Source organism: Sinocyclocheilus anshuiensis, unplaced genomic scaffold (assembly GCF_001515605.1).
Source record: "Sinocyclocheilus anshuiensis isolate Anshui unplaced genomic scaffold, SAMN03320099.WGS_v1.1 scaffold997, whole genome shotgun sequence".
NCBI lineage: Eukaryota > Metazoa > Chordata > Actinopteri > Cypriniformes > Cyprinidae > Sinocyclocheilus > Sinocyclocheilus anshuiensis.
Window position 1 is genome coordinate 14,339 of NW_015555715.1, and position 21,531 is coordinate 35,869.

General features: G+C 35.9%; 2 protein-coding genes across 3 annotated transcripts; both read right to left on the reverse strand.

Moving 5' to 3' along the window:
* Nucleotides 1-13: 13 nt before the first annotated feature.
* panx2 (pannexin 2) lies at nucleotides 14-9,584 on the reverse strand. 2 transcript variants are annotated; one of them, XM_016465472.1, is made up of 7 exons: nucleotides 9,506-9,580; nucleotides 9,341-9,377; nucleotides 7,257-7,820; nucleotides 3,733-4,847; nucleotides 3,495-3,633; nucleotides 3,219-3,410; nucleotides 14-2,040 (listed from the first exon to the last, which is right to left on the reverse strand). In XM_016465472.1, the coding sequence occupies exons 3-7, from the start codon at nucleotides 7,483-7,485 to the stop codon at nucleotides 1,748-1,750; spliced, it is 1,968 nt and encodes a 655-aa protein (XP_016320958.1). In that variant the 5' UTR covers nucleotides 7,486-7,820; nucleotides 9,341-9,377; nucleotides 9,506-9,580; the 3' UTR covers nucleotides 14-1,747. The 2 variants fall into 2 exon arrangements, with proteins under 2 accessions (XP_016320958.1, XP_016320957.1); XM_016465471.1 differs by having other exon boundaries at nucleotides 9,341-9,584.
* A 1,622-nt stretch (nucleotides 9,585-11,206) lies between these two features.
* LOC107672241 (membrane protein MLC1-like) lies at nucleotides 11,207-18,537 on the reverse strand. Its single transcript, XM_016465339.1, has 12 exons — nucleotides 18,315-18,537; nucleotides 16,399-16,643; nucleotides 15,535-15,624; nucleotides 15,392-15,445; nucleotides 14,911-15,012; nucleotides 14,524-14,625; nucleotides 13,932-13,991; nucleotides 13,718-13,834; nucleotides 13,563-13,619; nucleotides 13,259-13,381; nucleotides 11,852-12,004; nucleotides 11,207-11,502 (listed from the first exon to the last, which is right to left on the reverse strand). The coding sequence occupies exons 2-12, from the start codon at nucleotides 16,636-16,638 to the stop codon at nucleotides 11,422-11,424; spliced, it is 1,179 nt and encodes a 392-aa protein (XP_016320825.1). The 5' UTR covers nucleotides 16,639-16,643; nucleotides 18,315-18,537; the 3' UTR covers nucleotides 11,207-11,421.
* Nucleotides 18,538-21,531: the final 2,994 nt, after the last annotated feature.

Here is a 21,531-nt window from a genome sequence, read left to right on the forward strand (position 1 = left end):
GGTCCCCCCCCCCCCCCATGTAAATTATGTAACATGAGTTTAATTAACTATTGAACATGCAGTATACAACCCATGTGATAATCTAACATTTTCTCTTTTTGGCATAGATTAATTTATTTTTCTAAGCAGGTTACTTGGTTGAAATGCTGCAGTTCCATAAATACACATATATTAAAAACAAACATTTGTCAATAATTTGTGGCACAAAAAACAAAAATGAAATGGCACTACAAAACAAATATTCAATTCCAATGTTTCCCCTAAGCGCAAGAACAAAATAAATAAGGTAACATGGCCATGACTTTTTTTTTTTAAACATACTTTGTCTAACCCCATTTTAACATATTGGCTCAAAGACCGAATGCCATTAAGATTTTTAAGTTTGAGATTAGCACCCATAACACCATCAAATTATATTCTCATCTAAAAAGTCAAGCCTGGAAAATCAGGTGTAGTTCCTTCCCCTCTAATGGTATTATCATTCATGATCTGTGTTCCCTGTATCACATAATCATTATCAAAATATTGCACTTGGATGCATGATATGTGCTAGAAAAACAGTGAGCTGCAGCAGCTATCGCTAATATCAATCTCATGCCTTGTGGTTAGAGGTGCTCTTGGATTCTAATTGTGCGATTCTTGTATTCACTCACAATCACAAAAGTGTGTTTTGGCAGGGCATTTGTTATACTTAACCACAAAATGCATAAGTGAATATCAATGGTTTTTAACTAGGATTTACAAAGGTGGAATGCTACTTACACAAACTGGTTCATGGTGATTTAGGTATCAAAAGCATGTTTTATGAATCCTCTTTAGTTTGAAAATGTCCAGCTGAAGAAGCTGAAATCTTTCTGCCACAACTCTGTCTGTTCAAAAAAGCTGGTATAAGTATCCATATTTTTTCTGACGATCTGGAGATGAATGTCTTTGAGCACTTGACCCAAAGACCCAGAGTGATATTGTCTCATTAAATAAGTGCACCAGAGGTTTGTGGATGAACACGCCATGTGACAGTCTTTTTAATAAAAGAATGTCTAAAATCTCTTATATTATCAGATTTTTTTCTGTACAGCTCAGTATATACATTCCAAATGTGCATATTATTGCGACAATAAAACATGAGGTTGCATATTTTAAGAATACATGTATTGCGTTGGATACCTCAAGACATCTATATGAAACAGACGTTGATTGCGAAAAACAACACAAAACCATGTAGACATTGATGATACAGGAACAAATGGTGCTTTGTGCAAAATTCTGACGTGCCTTGCCTTCATTTGGAATCTCATAGGGAACTCATTAACCCATATGGTGAGCACCAAGGTCATGGGTGATTTTATTTTCCCTCAAACTACACACGTCCAAATATGTGGATGTAAGGCTGGGAGATGATTTTGAAAGGTGCACTTATTTTTACACAAAGAAATGAATAGTGTTTTTAATAACCCACCACCAGTAATTGAAAACTCCCGTTTAACATAAACATAAATAATTAAGTGCACCTTTAAGAGTATAAAATATGTTAAACATTGGCTGCCCCAATGTCCCATAATCTTCATCTCTGAAAATGAAATAATCTGAGCTCAACTCATAATGGCAAAACCATTAACATAACCCTAAAAACCGGCATATTCCTTTGTACTTCAGTTAATTTTTTAAGTGCTTTTGCATTTGTGTGTGTATGTGTGTGTGTGTGTGTGTGTGTGTGTGTGTTTGTGCAGGTGTGTATCTACATTTTTCTTCAACACTCTCCAGCAGCAATCAACTCGCCCGGTCTGGCTAGTCTGTCCCTTCTGTTTTGCTCCTCCTCATCATCATACAAGGTGTGATGGATGCTCAGCAGCGGGTGTGAGGGGTTTCGACTAAAAGGCCCGGGCTGGCTCTCAGGCTCTGTCCCTTGGTTGAGAGGATCTTTGACCTTCGGGGAGTCTGGAGGTTGCATGCTGGTCGCTCCACCATTCATATATGACATTGTGGAGAGGGTGGCTGTGGAGAAGGCAGTGGTGGTCAACAGTGGTGGAGACTCTTTCTTCTCTAAGGGGACAAATGGGATATAGAATTATCAGAAATACAAATATAAACCAATACACATTGTTTTATGTCTGATATTAAAATGCAATTTTGTCTAAATAAACAATAATAATAAAAAAACACTAAATCTAAAATAAATTATTTTAAAGCCTACAAGTCAATTTATGCATCACATCATTTTAATGTACAGAGTAAAAATGCATGAATTAATTTTGAGATTTGCTAAAGATTTAACAAAACATCTGTGTTATCAAATTATTACGGTTTTTAAATATTAACTTAAAATAAGCTTAAGTGTGTGAATTAGATGAGGCAAAGGTAATGTAAAACTAGGAAAATTTTAAAAATAGGGGAAAATTGGGCAATCTATTGAATGTGCAATTGAGTACTTCAGGAATGGAGTCCTAAAACTCTAATCTGAAAGCATTTTTGCACTTCCAGTTCCATCATCCCAAAGTCAATGTTTTTTTTTTTAATGACTGAAATAGGGTCTGTGGTTAACACAAGTTCAAGATATTTTCATGTTTTATTCTATGGCATAAAATGCACCAGTAATACCACCTCATGATTTTTAGGCTTTTATGTGTCTTGAAAAATGCAAGAAGTGTAATAAGTGGCTAAATGGGACTGTAGAGACATCCGGATATCTGAGACATTTAGGAGTGTGAGACATCTAGATGTCATCAGACCAAACAGGAAAACTCATCTACTCCGTAGTCCGCTTTTACAGCCTCATTATGTTTATATTTGTGCTCTTGCAAACTATTCTAATTCAAACTTTCCAACTTGTATATTTTAAATAAAGATTTGAAAGAGTTGTAGGAAGCTTAGTGACATTGAAGTCATGCAACCATGGTGTAGTTAATTTATACTGTAGCCTAACTTTGGCGTTTTACTTCTGGTGATTGCATTTACACTTCAAAATTCATACAAGTTGAATTCATTTGTAAAGATTACCTTAATGAACAAAATATGTAAGAATCATGAACTTTTGTTGGTCACAGAGCTTATTTTCTGCAATAATGGAAAATGGAAAAATCCTGTTGGGTTTTTGTCAAGGGAACAAGGGTGATGCTAACTTCCGGGTTGGCCTACAAAAATACACCATCCCTGCAGCAAACTGTAACAATTCCAATATGGCACCAATCAATTGTGCATTCCTAGAGACAATCCAAGCATACCAGTATGAGAAGAGGAGACATGGACAACTGTATGTGGACCCTCAATATACACATTACTGAGAGAGTGCTCGACGGGGGGTGGCTCAGGATTGACCGTTTCTGTTTTTGCTTTCTGGATGGTTAGCATGTAAGGATGGACATCCAGCGAGAGGTTAAGAGTGTGTTTCTTCTCTATATTATTTGTTTCTGCAGCTGAAAAAAAAGTAAACATGATCAGTGAAGGATTTTAATGACATTCGCTATACTAACCAAAACCAGGTTTTACTATGCCAGTACCTTTGTTAGTAGGAGGATGTTGTGTGCTCTTGCTGTCCAGAAGTGGAGCAATAATGCTATCTGCTACATTCTTCCTTCGGACTGGTTTAGGTTTGTCTGCCTTTATACTATTTTCCTGTCTGGTTAGAGTCAAGGGTTCCTGTATAAAAACAAAGAAATATGAGGTACATTTCAATAATAGAAGGACCATTTGACAAGTAAGCTATTCGTCAACTAAATATGAATGAGAATGTCTTACCTTAAAATGTTGTGGCAGATGGTTAGATGTGGGGATCCACTTCATCTTCTTGCGGGGTCTCTTGATTACTGAGGGCTCTCCTCCCAATTCTCCCACACCCAGCACTGAGGGGTCCATATTGGGATCAATAGTCTGGATCCCAGAGTCTCTCACAGTCGGAGTGGCATCGTGGTTGGATTGAGCCAACGCTGCCAGTAGCTGCCGCACCACATTATCATACATGAGGTCACTCTCGTTGGTGATAAAGTCCAGTCTGTTGAGAGACTTAATGTGGTCTCTGTTCTCATTACAGAACATGGCCAGAATGTTAATGTCGCAAAACTGTGACTTCTGCCAGCGCCGACGTGTTTTAATGCCAACTTTGTGCAGCTTGTCGAAGACGAAATTTGACTTCCGAACTACAAACAAATGCAGCAAGTTCACAAGGATAATGAGGTTCATAGTACACAGCAAAGCAATGTCCACTGCGGCCATAATGCGCTGGAGCTGCACGGCTGGTAGCTTGCAGTTAACATTCAGCCGCAGTTCAGGGATGCTGCTAGTGTCTGGTGGCTCGCCAAGCGCGCAAGTGAACTCGTTCTGCCTCTGACGGGCGTAGTAGGTGCTCAGGTACGTTATGGGCATTGAGCTGAGGCAGATGATGGCTAAATGGCGCGCCAGATACAGCTTAGCCAGAAAGTTACTCTGCCCGCGGCGCTCAAGATACTTCTCAAACAGGTTCTGCTCGGGGCTCTTCTCCTTCTCTGCATTCTCGATGATCTCCCGCCGCTCACGTTCTGTAATCCCCGGCCCCTTGGACTGGATCTGCTTCTCAATCTTGGGGGCTCTGCCTTCGGCCGCCCTGTGGTAGCAGTTGTCGATCTCTTGAAGGAGGAAGTTGAGCTCAGAGGTGAGTCGAGTGGAGGCCAGGAACTCCCATCCCAGGGCAGGTATGTACATGATGCCTGCGAAGGCCAGCAGAGCGTAGGGCAGAAACTTGTGCTCAAACAAGGAGGGCCGAAGCTGGGGGTTGACTCCAGGCACTGCATCCCGCAGCTCTGTCCAGCAGTAGCCTCTGGCATACAGGGCCTGGTCGCGTGTGAAGTTGTGTGGGGTGTAGCAATATATAGATTCCTCTAAAAGAGAAGGAAAATCATGAAAATCCCACTTCACCAAATATTTAGGATTTCTGAAGAGCCATCAATTAGATACCACTAGTGTTCATTCCAAGAATGATACATATAACTATAAAGTTTAAATAATTTAATTATAAGATGATAGTGAAGTTCATACCATAGCTATAACGATAATGACACAAAGGAACGATTGGGCTGGAATCATTTTCAGAGCTATTTTTTCCAGCTGATCGGCAATAAAATACTGACAACCAACCAGAATTCAAGTTGAAGAGCTAAAATTACTATAAATAAAACCTAAAACTGAACTGAAATAAAAATTAATAGCAATATTTAAAAAAGGCAAAAACTAATAAGAATAACAAAAACACATAACAAAATGACAAAAAATTACATTAAAATTGAAAATAAAAAGCTAGCTAAAAATAATAAAAATATTATAGTAAATAAATAATACTAATATAACACTGACACCAATATACTTACTTTTATAGTTACAATTATTATTCTTGATGTTAACAGTAGAGATTTTAATTTCATCAACTACATTGTTATTTTTGTTGACAGTGCAATTCAGTCAAAATCGATTTAAGGAATATGATATGATGCAATATTGACTACATTTAAAGGATATTCTCATCAAAAGATGAAAAACTGCAACTAAAACTGTGTAAAAATTAACACTGGATATTACAACTGTCTCTATCCAGGAAAATCTGGCAATTGGTGTACCCAGCGGGGATTTGTTTCTAGTAACGAGCTGTCATCAGGTTGGAATGGGTTTAATGCTTAGTATAAGGCAGCACAGGCCAATAATGATGAATCAATGATAAAACAAATGCTACATTTGTCTGTGCCAGTTGGACAAAGGTAGAGGTAATTCTTTCACAGCTGCTGTAACTCCTATAGATGCCTCCACCTTATGCTGGGTCTCAGTGCATTATACTCCTGCACAGAATCAATAATGTTAAGAAAGGTAATATTGTCATAAGCTCTAGTTTATTAAAGCAAATTTGTGTATGTTATATTTGGTGTGTCTAGATGGAATAAAATCTTTATGGTTACAGGCTCTACCTTTTCTTTCAGTACTTTTAAGTTTCAGATTGATTCAAATTAATATCCTTACAATTTATCCTAAACAGCCTCAGCCAACACAACGATTAAGGCTTGGCCTTCACTAATCCTCATTCCTGCTATATAATAAGTATTCTTATTACAGAAACAATTACTGCAATGTAGTAGCCCTCAAATGATATGGAAAGGCAATTTAGCTGCAGTCTCAAAGGAGTCCCTACTACAACCTTCCTAAGCATAAATGTTAGTGTATCTCCAACAGTTATTCAGATTTAAACTATACTGCATGTTTCTGCCCAGCAGGGTTCTCAATGTTCAGTAACAGCCAGTTGGTGCTGCTATGCAGTAAGACTGACTCAGCATTCAGAGTAAACCCCCTCCTACCACCACAACCTCTCTTTATCTCTCTCTCTCTCTTTTCCTACTTAATTACCCCACAATCTCTCTAGCAAAAATAATTTAACCACTCATTTGCTGGATAGCAGTGGACCGCAGGAATATAGAAAGTCCCATAGAGTCCCATAAGTCCCATAGTCCCATAAATAAAACTAAAATCTGTCACTAGTGCAATTCATGATGTGTAATATTACTGATTTAACATTTTATGCCATATCATCAATTTTTAAAATGTATAAAGGGTGTTTGCTCTAAGCATGTTTACTTACATCCACACATTTTTATGAAAATTTTAGAATTTTGCCTAAAAAAAACTGAATGGAAAAACGTCAATGTGAATATGCACATAAAATTTTTAGGCTTGTGTTATTTTAAGTGAGATCTTTAAGTGATCTCTAATCTTTAAGTGAGATTAGTTTTTATTTTTATATTTTCTGTTTTCAATTTAATTTTAGTTTTAGAAATTTGTGTTGTGTTGTGTTGTGTTATTTTTAATATGTCTATATAGTTTTTATTAAATTTTATTTCAGTTCTAGTTTTATTTATTTTAGTACCATTTTAATATCAAGTTAAACGAAATTAAAATGAGAAATGCTGAATAGCTGAAATAAAATAGGTATAAGGTTTTTTTTATATTTTATATATATATATATATATTTATTTTTTTTTTAGTTTAAGCTTTAATTTGAGTTTTAGTTAATTATAATAATCCTGATCTATGCTCATTTGAGGTGGATAAAGTTTTAAATTGGTAAGAAGTGCATAAACTGATGGAAACGCGTGTACCAAATAAATTAAATAGATGTCCATCAGAAAGTCACGTGACTGAATAATTTACTCAGATTTTTGACTACTATCACCATGTCACTGCTCATTCTCACTGCAAACTGCAAACTAAGGTGTTTATTTGTCCAGATAATGCTGTGTAACACCACTAACCTGCAAAGTTCCGTGTGAAAACTAATGTGACCAGCAGTATAGGGATGATGACAGTTCCTATGGTGACAACCCGGTCAAAAGGCAACTCTAGTTTGAGTTGCACCATGAGACCCGCCAGCACACCGCCCTTCTCATCCTGTGTGGAACCCGGCAGGATCAACTCCTTCAACTTCTCACCCGCAAGCAGAGCCGTGGCCATGTCCAAGTTCTGCTCGAGGATGTTCTGCATTCGGCACCAGCAGCCCGCTCGCCACTAACCTCACAACACTCCTGATGGGACCTGAAGCTCCTCCTCCTTCTCCCAACCCGTCAGCCACTGGATTGGCTGAGGGCTTTTCCCTGCAACAATAATATGAGTTATATGTAAGAGGTCTTGACTTGAAGGATGAAAGTGGATCTTCTAAGAGTCACAAAGGAAGCTTTGCGGTCAGCCTGAGTTGATGGGTTATTGATGGCTGATCTTGTCAGAGGTAGATTGAAGAGAGGAAAATCAGAGTTGATGTGTTGCTTATATTGACAGCTGGGATGAATTTCTCATCATATCTATTCCACTTCTGCAAAAACCTGTAAATGAACAAGAGAGTTAACAGATACTGACTATCAAGAAAAAGTAAAGCTACTGTAAAACTGTAAAGTTAATGTAAACTGTAAAAGTAAATTGCATTTGTTTCTGGCTGCATGTTCAGACTCTATGAAAGTGCATGTTCCTTTAATTCAGTAACCAGTGGAGTGTGCTTATCTGCAGAGTCTTTTGAGAGCGTGCAATAGTGACAAGGACAAAAAGACACAATGACATCCTACTAGAGGTTGAATCATTCAAGACAGTCCAGATTAGATTACAACGATGGTACACTGTTGTTCTTTAACTCATTGGAAAAATTTACGGCATTATTTCTGAACTACAGATGGAAGCTTAATATGCTGCAGAGCGTCTTTGCCCACAGTATAAAAACACAGACAAGAAAATAGCTGTTGTACATTTTGAAAATCAATAGATCTCGCTTTGAGCTCAAGAAATCAATAAGGAATGGCTTTCTAACAAATGGAAAGAGCAACAAAAATGGCAGGAACCCCATGTTCATAAGTTAACTTTATTTTTGGGATAAAGTAAATCAGTTTTTCAACTGAATGACTATAGATGTTTTATGTTTATCTAAAATTTTAACTAAACAATGTCTTTATGGTCAGAGCTGTGGCAAAGAAGGTAGTGAACTGTTGTGACATACAAAAAGTTGGTGTGTTTGTGATTGACTTGGTTTTATTTATGCAACTAAATAATAATATTAATATAGGTTTTTATTAAAATATTTAATAAATGCAAAAAGCCAAACAAATATCTAAATTTGTTTTGATTTTTAAAAAATAAATAATAAATATTTAATTAAATTTAATTCATATTCAACCTGTAACATAAATAACTGTTTGTATTAAATGCAAGGTTAAATATCTTTGGGTAATATTATATTTCATTGGATGTTGACCAGTACCCTCACTCCATCTGCATTAAAGTAAAAAAAAAAAAGTGTTATTTTTTTTTCAATGTGGTTGAAAAATCCTGTTACCATGCACCTAGACTGGTTGAGTATCATTCATATGGTAGATAAAATACACTGCACCCTGTTACATATATACCATAGCCACTGAGGTCAATATTATGATTTGTCATTGACTGATATGTTTTTCAATATTTAGCTTTTAAATTATTACAATTGGTGCTGCCAATCTTAAATACAGTATATGCTGATATAAAACACTAATAATTTACTTATGCCAAGCACAGATTAAGCTTGTATTTGTCACTTTGGCTTAGCTAGGGATAATAGAGACCCTCTAAGAGACACTAGAAAGAAGACTGAAAACTCCTTTCACAGCAGGTTTGATAAAACTCTCAAACAAGTTGATAGTGATTAGGAATGTGTCATGCAAACTTAATGCAACAGCATGCAGTAGTATCTTTTAAGGTAAAACACCCTCAGATATAATCTAGCTTTATTGACAATGCTGTAACGACACTGCCGACATATTGACATTCTGACAGTAAATGTTTAAAAAGCATTAAAGGTCATGCGGTGCACATCACTTACGCTCGGTCGAGGAGCTGTCCATCCCTGGATCATCTGGCTAGGATGACACATAGCGGTTTAAGACATATATACGATCAAATATACGATACTATATACGACATGAGTGAAAAAAAGAGACGGAGAGGATTGGATTGCTTTGACTCTAATCTTCATGATGTCACATACCTGTCAGATTACTCGATTATACTGAGGAACACGCAGAGCCTGAATCCGATGCTCAAATCATTGACATCAGGAAATATCTCCCCACAACGACCAACAGACCTAATCTGCAGTGCGGGCGAGCCGTTTCAGCGTGTATCCGGACACACACCGGTTTGTTCCGCCTCTCGCCATCCCTCTCACCCTCCCCTGACAAACCTCACACAGACACACTTCTTCAGTTTACACCATCATCTTCACACAGACCTTCAAGGAGATTCATTGTCATCGCTTGTTTGCCTTACACGAGACTACAGTATCGTTAGTATGCGTGTGTGGAAACGGAAGTAAAATCTGCTTAATTAAAAGGCAACATTATGAAATTATAAAGATATGTATTAGATTCAACTTTTTTTCCAGTATGGTCTACTGCTGTCCTGTATTTGTAGTCGGTTTTGTTTTGCATTATACTGTATGTTATTGTGCATTAAAAATCCTCCAGCCCAGGCATAACATTCTATTCTATTCTATTCATCATTTTTTATGTTACTGTAGTGTGAAATCTGGAAAGATCTTTAGGTTACAGTGTAGTAGCTTTTATTTTTGTCATATTATACTTTTTATTTTTATAACCAATGTTTTTTATAAGGATGTGGCAAAATAATTGATGTAAAAAGAAATAAAGAAATGTATTTAATATATATATTAGGTATATAATATGACTAAAATGTAAATGTAAATGTAAAATGTAAATGTAGTGTTTATTTAATCCCTTCTGCTATTTCATAACATCTTGCTGTTAAGTCACTTTCTGGAATAAGTAATTCACATTTCACATAAACAATCTTTAAAATTTTATTGATCTACAATAACATCACAAGATTCATATATTTATACAAAAATAAAATCTAACAAAGTAAAAATTGTTGCATGCAGCAAGGCATTGAACAGTAATATGGTCCAAAGTGTATTAGAATTATTAAAAGCATCATACTGTATATTAGGTCCTCTACTCTTCCAGCTTCTGACATGTGGGGTTTCTAGATAATGCATTACAAGTGCTATAGATTGTATATGCATGGTGTGTTCACCATTTATTTGCATATAAATTTGCTCAGCCATTCACTCATCATATATGATTCTAATTTCAAACTGGTCTGGTAGGCTATATTCATGATTGTGTGACACAAGTAAGGATCTTTACAGAAGACTTTCAAAACCAACCACACATTTTGACTTGCTGATTCTTTTCCTTACTAAATTGTCATTCAATAATATCTTTGACAGACATACACTATAACGTTCAAAAATCTGGGGTCAGTATGATTTTTAAAAGTGTTTCTGAAAGAACTCTCATGCTCACCAAAGCTGTATTCATTTGATTAAAAATACAGTAAAAACAGCAATATTAGGAAATGTTATTACAATCCAAAATAACGGTATTCTATTTAATATATAAAAAAATTTCATTTATTTCCAGCGATGGCAAAGCTGAATTCTTCAGTGTCACATGATCCTTCAGAAATTATTCTAATATGCTGATTTAGTGCTCAGGAAACATTTCTTATTATTATCTATGTTGAAAACAGTTGTGCTGCTTAATTCTTCTTTAAAAACTGAGATACATTTTTTTCAGGATTCTTTGATGGATAGGAAGTTCAAAAGAACAGCATTTATTTGTCTTTGTTTTACTTTTGATCAATTCAATGCATCTTTGCAGAATAAAAGTATTTATTTCTTACAAAAATAAAATGTTTTAACCCCAAACTTTTGAACATAGTTCATAAATGACAGGTCAGCTGACAACTATGACAGTCAGAACTGTAAATTTCATACCCAAAAAACAAGATGAGTCTCTTCCAACTGACATTATCATCCACCATATTTGTACCTTCACTTTTATTCTCACTGTTTTTTGCTTCCGGTGCCTGTATCTTTGGTCACTGGGCCATCTGGACAACCACTGCTTTCCATGTCTTCTCTCTGTCAAAATCCCTTAGTGTGCCATTTGATGTTTGTTGCTGTAGGAAAAGAATGAGACGGTAGAAAAGAAATTACCTTAAGGTCTTCCTTTGTTAATCACAACATCATTTATGTGGGTTGTGACGAAATCACAGAGGTGGAACAGCTCTACCATTCCTCTGTGACTGTCTTTCATGCTACAACTGGCACTGTGCAATACAGTTTTCCATTTTTTCTCTCTTGGCTAACATCATGTGCACAGTCATACAACACACACACACACGCGCACACACGCGCGCGCACACACACACACACACACACACACACACACACACACACACAGTACAACACACTTCCTGTACTCTTAAATTGTCATTTATTTCATAGGGTGTATGCTTGTGTGTTTACCTCAGAGTACTTTTTGTGTAGTGTGTCCCATTCAGTAGCTCCTGTGCGGAGCTGGCTCTTGTAGGAAGCACACTTTACTATGGTGGCTAATGTCAGCACCGCTTGCACCAGCAGCAGCCCCATCAGGACAAGCAGCAGTATGTCATTCAACTGCTGCATGCACAACATACATTCAAAAACGTAATATATTTTGAACATCCTTCAAGATGGGTGTAAAGGTGAAAATGTATAAAGCTAAAATAAATGTAAATATTAGACAAAAAATTAAAATAAAAAAAAATTAAATGAAAATAAGAAATGTTGCCTCGGCAACTAACTGAAATAAACAAGGTGAAGTACTAAAATTACTAAAATAAATTAACGCTAAATATCATTATTTAAAAAAAAATGATAAAAAGCACATACCAATATTAATAAAACTTTAAAAAAAGCTAATTAAAAACTAATTCAATTCATGCACCTCACGATGACTACAAAAAAAGATAAAACAATACAATGAAAGTCTTATGAAGCCATACAATAGCTTTGAAAAAAAGAAAAGAAATGAACAGGATTAATGTTGCAAAGTTCTTCAATTATGAAACAAATACAATTTCAGCTGTAAAGCAGATCCAAAAAGACAATAATGTCATTATTCTGCTCAGTATAGTATATAGGGATGGTAAGATTCACCGATTCGCATTGGCATAAAAGTTAAAGTGTGCATCGGATACAAGTTGGCATTTGTATCGCAATGCATCGTTTCTAACATATTTGCATCAGTAAAAACCGTTTTATTTATATATAATTATTAGTAGATGCACTATACTTTTATTAATTAGAAAGTACTATCTGTACCATATTGAATTCCATAGCATCCTATTTTTTTCCCATTGCATTGTATTGCATTGAATCACATTGTGTTGAATTGAATCGAAATCAGATTGCACTACATCGGTAGCTGCTTCATATGTATCTTTAATGTATCGTATCGTTGGCTATGCATGGAGATGCGTGTCGCATCAGCCTCAGTTGGAAATGCACATCCCTAATAGTACTATTATATGCTATTATTGTATTTATTAATATTTTGAATTAACATTTATTTTTAGATTTTCAGTTTTCATTTTAATTTGAGTTTTAGTCATTTTTGTGGTTTTGTCCTTTTTATAAGTTTTGTTTTTCTATATAGCTTTAATTAGTTTTTATTTCAGTTTTCATTTCATTATTTTCTGTTCTTCAACATATTTATATCAGATATTTAAATTTTCTGACATTAATAGTTTTAGTTAACAATAACAACACCACATAAAGATGAGTCAATTTTCATTTTTGGATGAGCGATCCCTTTAAGGGGCCACAAAGGTCAAAATCGGACATATTGGAACTACTTTAATTTGATTGGTGTGGTGCACAGAAATGCCTCACCTTTGCTAATGGCACATCATGCAGAAAGATCTCAATAAAATTAATCACGCTGTTGGACAAAAATCCAGAAGCTGAGAAAAGCAGTGGTGAGGTCACACTACTTATAGCAATCAGCATTTCCACCTACAGCAGTAAAATTGAAAGGCGGAAAGAAAGAGAAAAAAGAAGGCAAGAGACAGTCTTTAGAAGGAATCACTCTACAGAGAAGGCAGACAGACAGCTAAATGAGTGAGAATGGTGAATGTCCTTTAGGGACGTTCGATTTCACTGCTTTATTGCTGGAGAGACCCTGATGGTGACTCACCAGACTCTTGCTGGGATATTCTGCCACCACATGGCTGGCAATGGCACTGGGGAAACACTGCAGAGATATCACACACACAAACAATGATAGTTAATCACTCTGAATAATTTATCATCTGAATTGAACTAATATTTAATATAATAAACTGAACTCACAGCTACTAGAATCCAGAAGAAAGTGACAGAAAGATATGGCTCTGGGAGGAGAGCACCCAAATTGAGAGCAATAATTCCTCCAAATACAGTGGAGATGCCCAATATAACCTCAATTACCTGCACCAGAGAAAGAGCAGCAAATCTACAGTAACCATCATGCTGATATACAGTGCATACACACACATACACACAATCTCATTTGAAGGCAACTCACGGCGTAAGCCTTGAGAAGACGAGTAGGGAACGAAGCTGGGGTCACAACCACAGACACTGGCTGGAGGAATGAGATGAATGATAGCAACGAGGAAAGAAAAAGAGCAGAGAGACATGAGCATATAAAATGTAATTCATATAAGCTAGAGACAAATACAGTTAGTCATAGATATATCACACTTCATCACAGTTAGCATAAAATAATTTTGCAATTATTTTGCAAATTAAAATAAAACTAAATATAAATATTAGCTGAAAAACTTAACCATAAAAAACCTAATCTAAAAATTATAAATGAAAGCTTAAAAAAAGACAAGTACATTTTGCATTATTAAGATTTTTTTTTAATCACATTGTATTATTAAAAAATGAAGGCAAGATATTACAGGCAAAAATATACGAATCAATTCAGAAATCTAAATTTCCATCAAACAGACAAAATTCATTATGAAAGATGTTAGATAATTATTTGTTAATATAATATTCATTTCCCGATTGATAACACAATTTGTGTAAACACAGGCCAAAATAATTGTAATGCAGGCAGTCTATACACATACAGTAAATAGTAGAGCAGATACTCACACACACACACACACACCAACACACCAGTCGTCCGCTGAGCGTGCTGACAGGATAACAGTACTGGCCATGAGCACTTCCAGCACAATAAGCAGGAGCAGGTTAAAGTTAATCTTTAGGATGACAAGACAGCAGTAACTGTTTTAATAGTACAGATGTTTTACATGCACATTATAGTTGTGTGTGTGAACATTGTTACAAGTGTAACCATGCAGTGTATTTATTTCTACTGTAAATGTATAAACATACTTCTACCAGATCCTTTAAAATAACTTTTGCTTTGCCATTGTCATATTATATATTATACTAGACTTGAGCCAAAGCATTTCATTTTGAAGGACATATTTCTAGGGTCCCTGACAGACATTTTAGGGGTATTAGAGTTGTGATGTTCTCACATTGATGGCTGAGGGACTAATGGCGAGTCTACAACCGAACCACACCAGACACGTGGTTGTCACTGCAAAGGACGACACATACACCATTTGAAAGTCAGAGACCTGTAAACATAATGTAGGTTACACACTGTATTTGTAAAACAGTAAAGAAATATTTATCTGCCAGAAAGAAAAAAAATCAATTGAGCATCTCAGTTAAGGCGATTATACAGTATTTGAACACATTTATTAACACTAAATATATACCACCAAATAGAAAACACTATGATTTATAGCCCTATGAACTGAAAACCTGACTGATTAATAGTGTTTGACTACATTTTTGAATAATGTCTTGGACAAAGTTAGAGAACCACTTATTCCATTAAAGAATTTTTAAAACTCAGGGAATGTTTTAGTTGAAAGTGTTTGATTACTTGGTTTGTTCAGCTTAAAAGCTGTGTGTGTAATACAATATTACAAAAAATATCCTTTCACTTACTGCAACTTGTTTATTCTTGGCAATAGTGAAGCTCACCACTGCAGCTGGTATACTCTACAAACCAGAAGCAAAACATATACGAGTGTCAAACGGTCCAGTGGCCTCTTTCATGAGCATATGAGTCCTTCAGGACAAACACTCACAGATCCAGCAGTACAACGCAGGTAGTCCATTGCATCTGGAAACACATTACCCATGTAGAGGGAGAAAGCTGCCACTATTAGCAAGCTGCTCTGGGGGTCAGATACAAATGAACACTCAGCCATTTGAGAAAATCAGTGTGTTAAAGGAATATTTGACCCAAAAATGAAAAATCGTGGCCATCCACGATCTAGATAAGTTTCTTCATCAGAACTGATTTTGAAAAAATGTAGCATTGTATCACTTGCTCACCAATGGATCATCTGCAGTGATAAAAACATCACAATAATCCACAAGGAAACCATCAATTAACGTTGCATGCCAGAAACAAATCCATCATTAAGGGGTTTTAACTTCTGGCTGAAATACCAATCCATAATAATCTCTCAAAATCCACCAACATATTTGTTTAGAACTGTTTTGGACTGTTTTCGCTCATAAATGTGCTTGATCTGTGCATATTTCTCTCCTGATTCAGAAAATGTGACTTTTTCACTGGAAAAAGCAATATTATGGACAAAGGTTGCCGGAAGCAACAGTTTGTAGTTAAAGACACCTTAATTTTGCATATGTTTGTTACAAACATGCAGCTTTACACTTCACAAGATGTTAATTGATGGACTGCAGTCATGTGGATTACTTGTGGATTATTGTGATGTTTTTATCAGCTGTTTGAACTCTCATTCTGATGGCACCCATTCACTGCAGAGGATCCATTGGAGCAAATGATGCAATGCTAAATTTCTCTAAATCGGATCTGATGAAGAAACATTCTCATCTACATCTTGGATAGCCTGAGAGTGAGTACATTTTTAGCAAAGTCTCTTAGCAACAGGAGTGAAAATCTGCTGAGTCAAAGCTGTTACCCCTATAACGATGCTGTAAAGCCAGACTCTGTAGCTAAAGCAGGGATGTAATGGCCCAGGCTGATCCAACTGCAGGTCACTGGCCCTGACATCCACTGTGTAGCTGTCTCTCTCCAACCTCTCCTGCTCCAGATGCCGACTCAGCGTTCCTACCCCACTGTTTCGCTCCAGGGTGGACATCTGGGCATAGCTGAATACTTCCTGAGCTGATGCCTCCTCTCGTTGCATCCTGATATCCATGACCCCTAGAAATCCAATCCATATAAATTACATATATTGACCAAGCGAGAAAAATTTTTAGTGAATGCAAACATTCACAGAAGCAGGAAATGTGTCTGGCTTACATACTATTGACAGTTTGCTATGTGATGCTTTTAATGACACTTAAACTTACCTCAGTTCCCCAAAGCCTTTATATGGAATGCAACACATTATACCTGTTACTTTTCTCAGAGCATTTGAAGGTCATTCAATGATAAATATTTCTCATGTATTCCCAGGGAATGCATGAACTGAGGATCTGATAAAATGTATACTTTGAATGCAATGCAAAGTTGCTTTGGATAAAAGCGCCTGCCAAATGCATCACTGTAAATCTAACAGTCACTTAATGTTAATCTTTAAAAAAGTTAATAATTTAATAACATTGTTAAATGCAATTATTAGCAAATCTCATTTTTTATACTGTACATTGTGATGTCCCGCTTCAATTAATCTGTAGCATTTAAAATGATCGATTTTAGTTTTCAGCATTTTATTTTTACTTTGTTTATACAAAATACTATTATTTTATACTGTTTTATTTTACACTAAACATTTTTGTTATTGTCAACTAAAACTAAAACATTGTTTTGTTGCCATATAAATATGAGATATAACTATATTAAGATATAAATAAATATTAGAAACGAACTGAAATAAAATTAAGTTGAAGTACTACAATTCAAAAATATAAAAATAAAATCGAATACAATATAATAAATTATATATAATAATAATCTGATATAATGATTAATACTACTATTAATAATTATTATTATTTATTAATAGAATAAAAATATATTATTAAATATATGTTATTATTATTATTGTTGTTGCTGTTATATAATTGTTGCCTTAACGGTATCGGTCAGAAATTTTTATATCATCCCTATAGTCTTCTTGAACAACAGAGCAGTTTTTCCAAAACTAACTAATGAAAATAACACGTTTATATTCTCCCCAATATTATGCTAACATAAAAAGTGCCAGACTGAACAGATTTACTTTTAGCGTCTTGCTTTATTTAATAAATTTACATTTTTAAAATGACTTTTTTTTTTTTTCAAAGTTCTTAATTAGGCACAGCTGAGAAAACATATGGACCATAAAACAATGGCTTTACAGTGACATATCCGCAACCCGCTGCATTTTACACTCCGTGACAAGCTTTTTTTATTTTTACGATTTGAAGAGAGCAGGGCTTGAAAGTGCTCCAAGAACACAAAAGTGTGCTAAAAACACCATTTTCTTCTTTGCACAGATAAAATAATCATACAAGACCTATGAGCTCTCATTGCCACATTTCACTAGTAACTACCAATATCTCTGCATCCAGGGAGGAAAAAAAAGAATATTTTTGGTCAACAATAAAGAAATAAAACGCAATCAAACTGCTCCCTCTTGAAAACCCACACGCACAATGAATATAGAGTACTTTCACGGTATTACGTAAACAGCCATGGAAACACAGAGCAATAAAGAGGATGCAGTGCGGGGATAATGCATGAAGGCAATGATTCATAAAAAAGTTTGAAACACATCAACCCCTCCCCAGCCTTTTCTCCTCAACTTCATTCTGAGCCTCACTTCCTGTTCTCCATTCATTCATCTTATCTCTCCAGCCCTCTTTATCTTAATCTCTGCTTCCCACTCACCTGCCTCCAGCTTCAAGACACCGCTTATTTCAGCTTGGCCCACCTGTTCCCCTGTTCCTGTGGAAGTCTAAGGTTTTAGTTGTACTTTATCTTTGTCTTCTTCCTCTTGTTCCTCTCCTTTCTCTCTCTGTCCCCTCCACTCCAAGTCAATTAAAAAGTTTTGGAACGCTTCAAAGCCTGGAACAGAAAGTTGAGAGTGTTGCCCTGCCAGCCAGTTTTAGCCAGTGAATGCAAATAGAGCAGAGAGATGGGGCTCAGATCAGGGGCTGCTGAGCTCTGTTTAACTCAATGAGAGAACTCACACATAAATCAACAGCCCTCGCTGCCATACACACAGACACACACAGAAAGAATGCACACAACCTAGAATGAGTTTTCCCTGCATGCACACACAATCAGGCACCCACAAACGTTTCCTTTCTTCATGCATGTGATTGCATTCCAAACAAACGTTGGAATAATTAAGAATTTTTTTAGTTTTTGAAAGAAGTCTGCTCATCAGGGCTTATTTTCAAAAATAAGTAATATTATGAAATATTATTACAATTTAGAAGAAAGTTTTTCATTTTGAAATGTAATTTATTGCTGTGATGGCAAAGCTGAATTTTCAGGAACTTTTCCTCTAGTCTTCAGTGTAACATGATCCTACAGAAATCATTGTAATATGCTGATTTGGTACTCAAAAAAAAAAAAAAAAGAATCTTAATAATATTATCAATGCTGAAGTATTAATTTATTTTTTTTTAATCACACTTACCCAAAACATTTGAATAGTAGTGTATCACAGTTTCCACAAAAATATTAAGCAGTCCAACTTTGATAATAATAATAAATGTTACCAAAATCAGCATATTAGAATGATTTCTGAAGAATAAGAGTAATGACTGCTGAAAATTCAGCTTTGCCATCACAGGAATGAATTGTATTTTAAAATATATTTAAAAAGAAATTATTTTAAATTGTTATTTTAAATTGTAATGATATCTCTGAATATTACTCTATTTAATGTACTAGTTATCAAATAAATGGAGCCTTGATGAGCATAAGAGGCTTATTTCAAAAACATAAACAAAAAAAATGAATTATCCCAAACTTTTAACTGGTTTAAACTGGTGGTGTATGTGTCAACAAACAAGATACACACACAGTTCTCGTTGCATAACAAGTTCAAATTAAGCTGTGCAGTCCTGCAATTCGCTCTTGACTCCTCCCACCTGGGCCTCCGTTTTATGGGGTGGAAAAAACAAACCAGAGATTTGGGACGTCCCCCAGGGCTTCTGAAGTTTGCAACCAGTGGGTTCATAAACAGGGTCTTTAATCCTAGCACATTTCAGAAGATTCAAGTATTTTTTCATACACATCTTTGAAGTGATTGAATCCGACCTATTTCATATCACAATCATAAATGCCCATATTTTGGCTTATATGTATAAAATAGATAAACAGGAGGAGAGCGAGTGTATGTGTAAAAATGCTCACGGCCGTATTCGTTCACATCAGTGCTACTGTTCAAAAGTGTCTTTGAAAGGCAGTATCCATGGATACCTTTTAAACAGCCCCCTTCCACTGGCTGGCCACCATACTTCACTGCCCTCTGAATATGCTCTACACAAAGATCACACGCTCATGTGGACACGTACACACACACTCAAGGCATGCCAAGCCACTGAAATCCCTGCAGATGCATTATTGATTCACTATAACTCAGCTTTCAATACTCATTTTAGGGGTTTATGAGGAAAAGAGAAAAAGTCTAAAGTTTGTGAGCAGCAGCAAAGAGAAACTTTGATGTTTCTTTTTATTTTCACCTAAATCACAAGGCAAATCTCTTCATAGGGTCCTGATGGGAAAGCACTAAGCACACACACTATAAATGCCCAGTGGTCCTTTAATATGGGAGAATGTCAAACAGCTTTAATAGTACTGGCTATCTTGAAACATACATTAATTGGGGATATGCATTTAAAGACAAACATTTAAGGCAAATCAATTTTTACTTTATAAAAATTCTGGTAATGTAAAAGCAAGTACACTCACGTGAGATGAAGATTGAAGTCGTCAGTTGCCTAATAAAAAGCTAGCCTATTTAACGTATATGGAGCGACACTTAATGTAATAGGTGCTGCCATGTTAATATCACATGACAAGTCGAAAATAATCGCCATTTTGAACCGGTTCTTTTCAGTGAACCGTTTAAACTAAATCGGGCTGAATCGATGTGTTAGAGACTGCGACTCGAATAGGAGTTGCATGATACTAATCTTAGTGATGTTTGCTTTCACTACATTTTCTTTGAAGTTTACAGCTCCAATTCGGAAATCGGATCCGATCGTAGTTCTGGAGTTCACGAGTGAGAACCACATCGGGCATGAATCGAAGTTATTGACGGGCAAGTTCGATTCACTGCTTCACGAAGCTTCGAAACCTTACAGATCTTGTGTTTTGAATCAGTGCTTCGGAGCGCATATCACACATCACATCATTTCATCTTAAAACAAGTTCCTAAAATTCTGTCAGTAAAAGTGTTGTTGCAAACGTGTTGGTAGATAACAAGTGTTACAAATTAATAAAAGACTACTCATTATCTTAGGCTATTTAATGACATTTTAAACATAATATTTTGCAGATTACCTAATGCACATTTGAAACTCTTGTGCAGCTGCTTTTGTTCACATTGCTGTTCTTCATGCATTTATAGCATTTGAACCAGTATGCCAGAGTTTTCAAGCGTTTTGAAACACTGAATTATTTTGGGAAGCAATTAATATTATTTTTTTTGTTTGTTTGTTATTTATATATATGTTAGAATAATATATATTCCAGGTCTTTGACACGTGGTGTAAAACATGAAAAATGTCCTCTTAGAGGTAAATATGCTCCTATAAATCCTTTAAAGGGGTCATATGATGTTGCTAAAAAGAACATTATTTTGTGTATTTGGTGTAATGAAATGTGTTTATGCCGTTTAAAGTTCAAAAAACACATTATTTTCCACATACTGTACATTATACCAAACAAAATAGTTTCGCTTTCACAACGAAACACACGGCGGGCAAGAGTGAGCGGAGGCTGGAGGCCTAGAGTGAGTGGCAGCGTGCGGGCTTGAGAACGGCACGGCCGGCGGATTCGACGAAGGAGCGGCTGGCAGGCTTGCAGCAACCACATGTGATGACCCCGGGCTGGAATCCGCTTCGTCCACGGTGAAAGCCGATCTGGC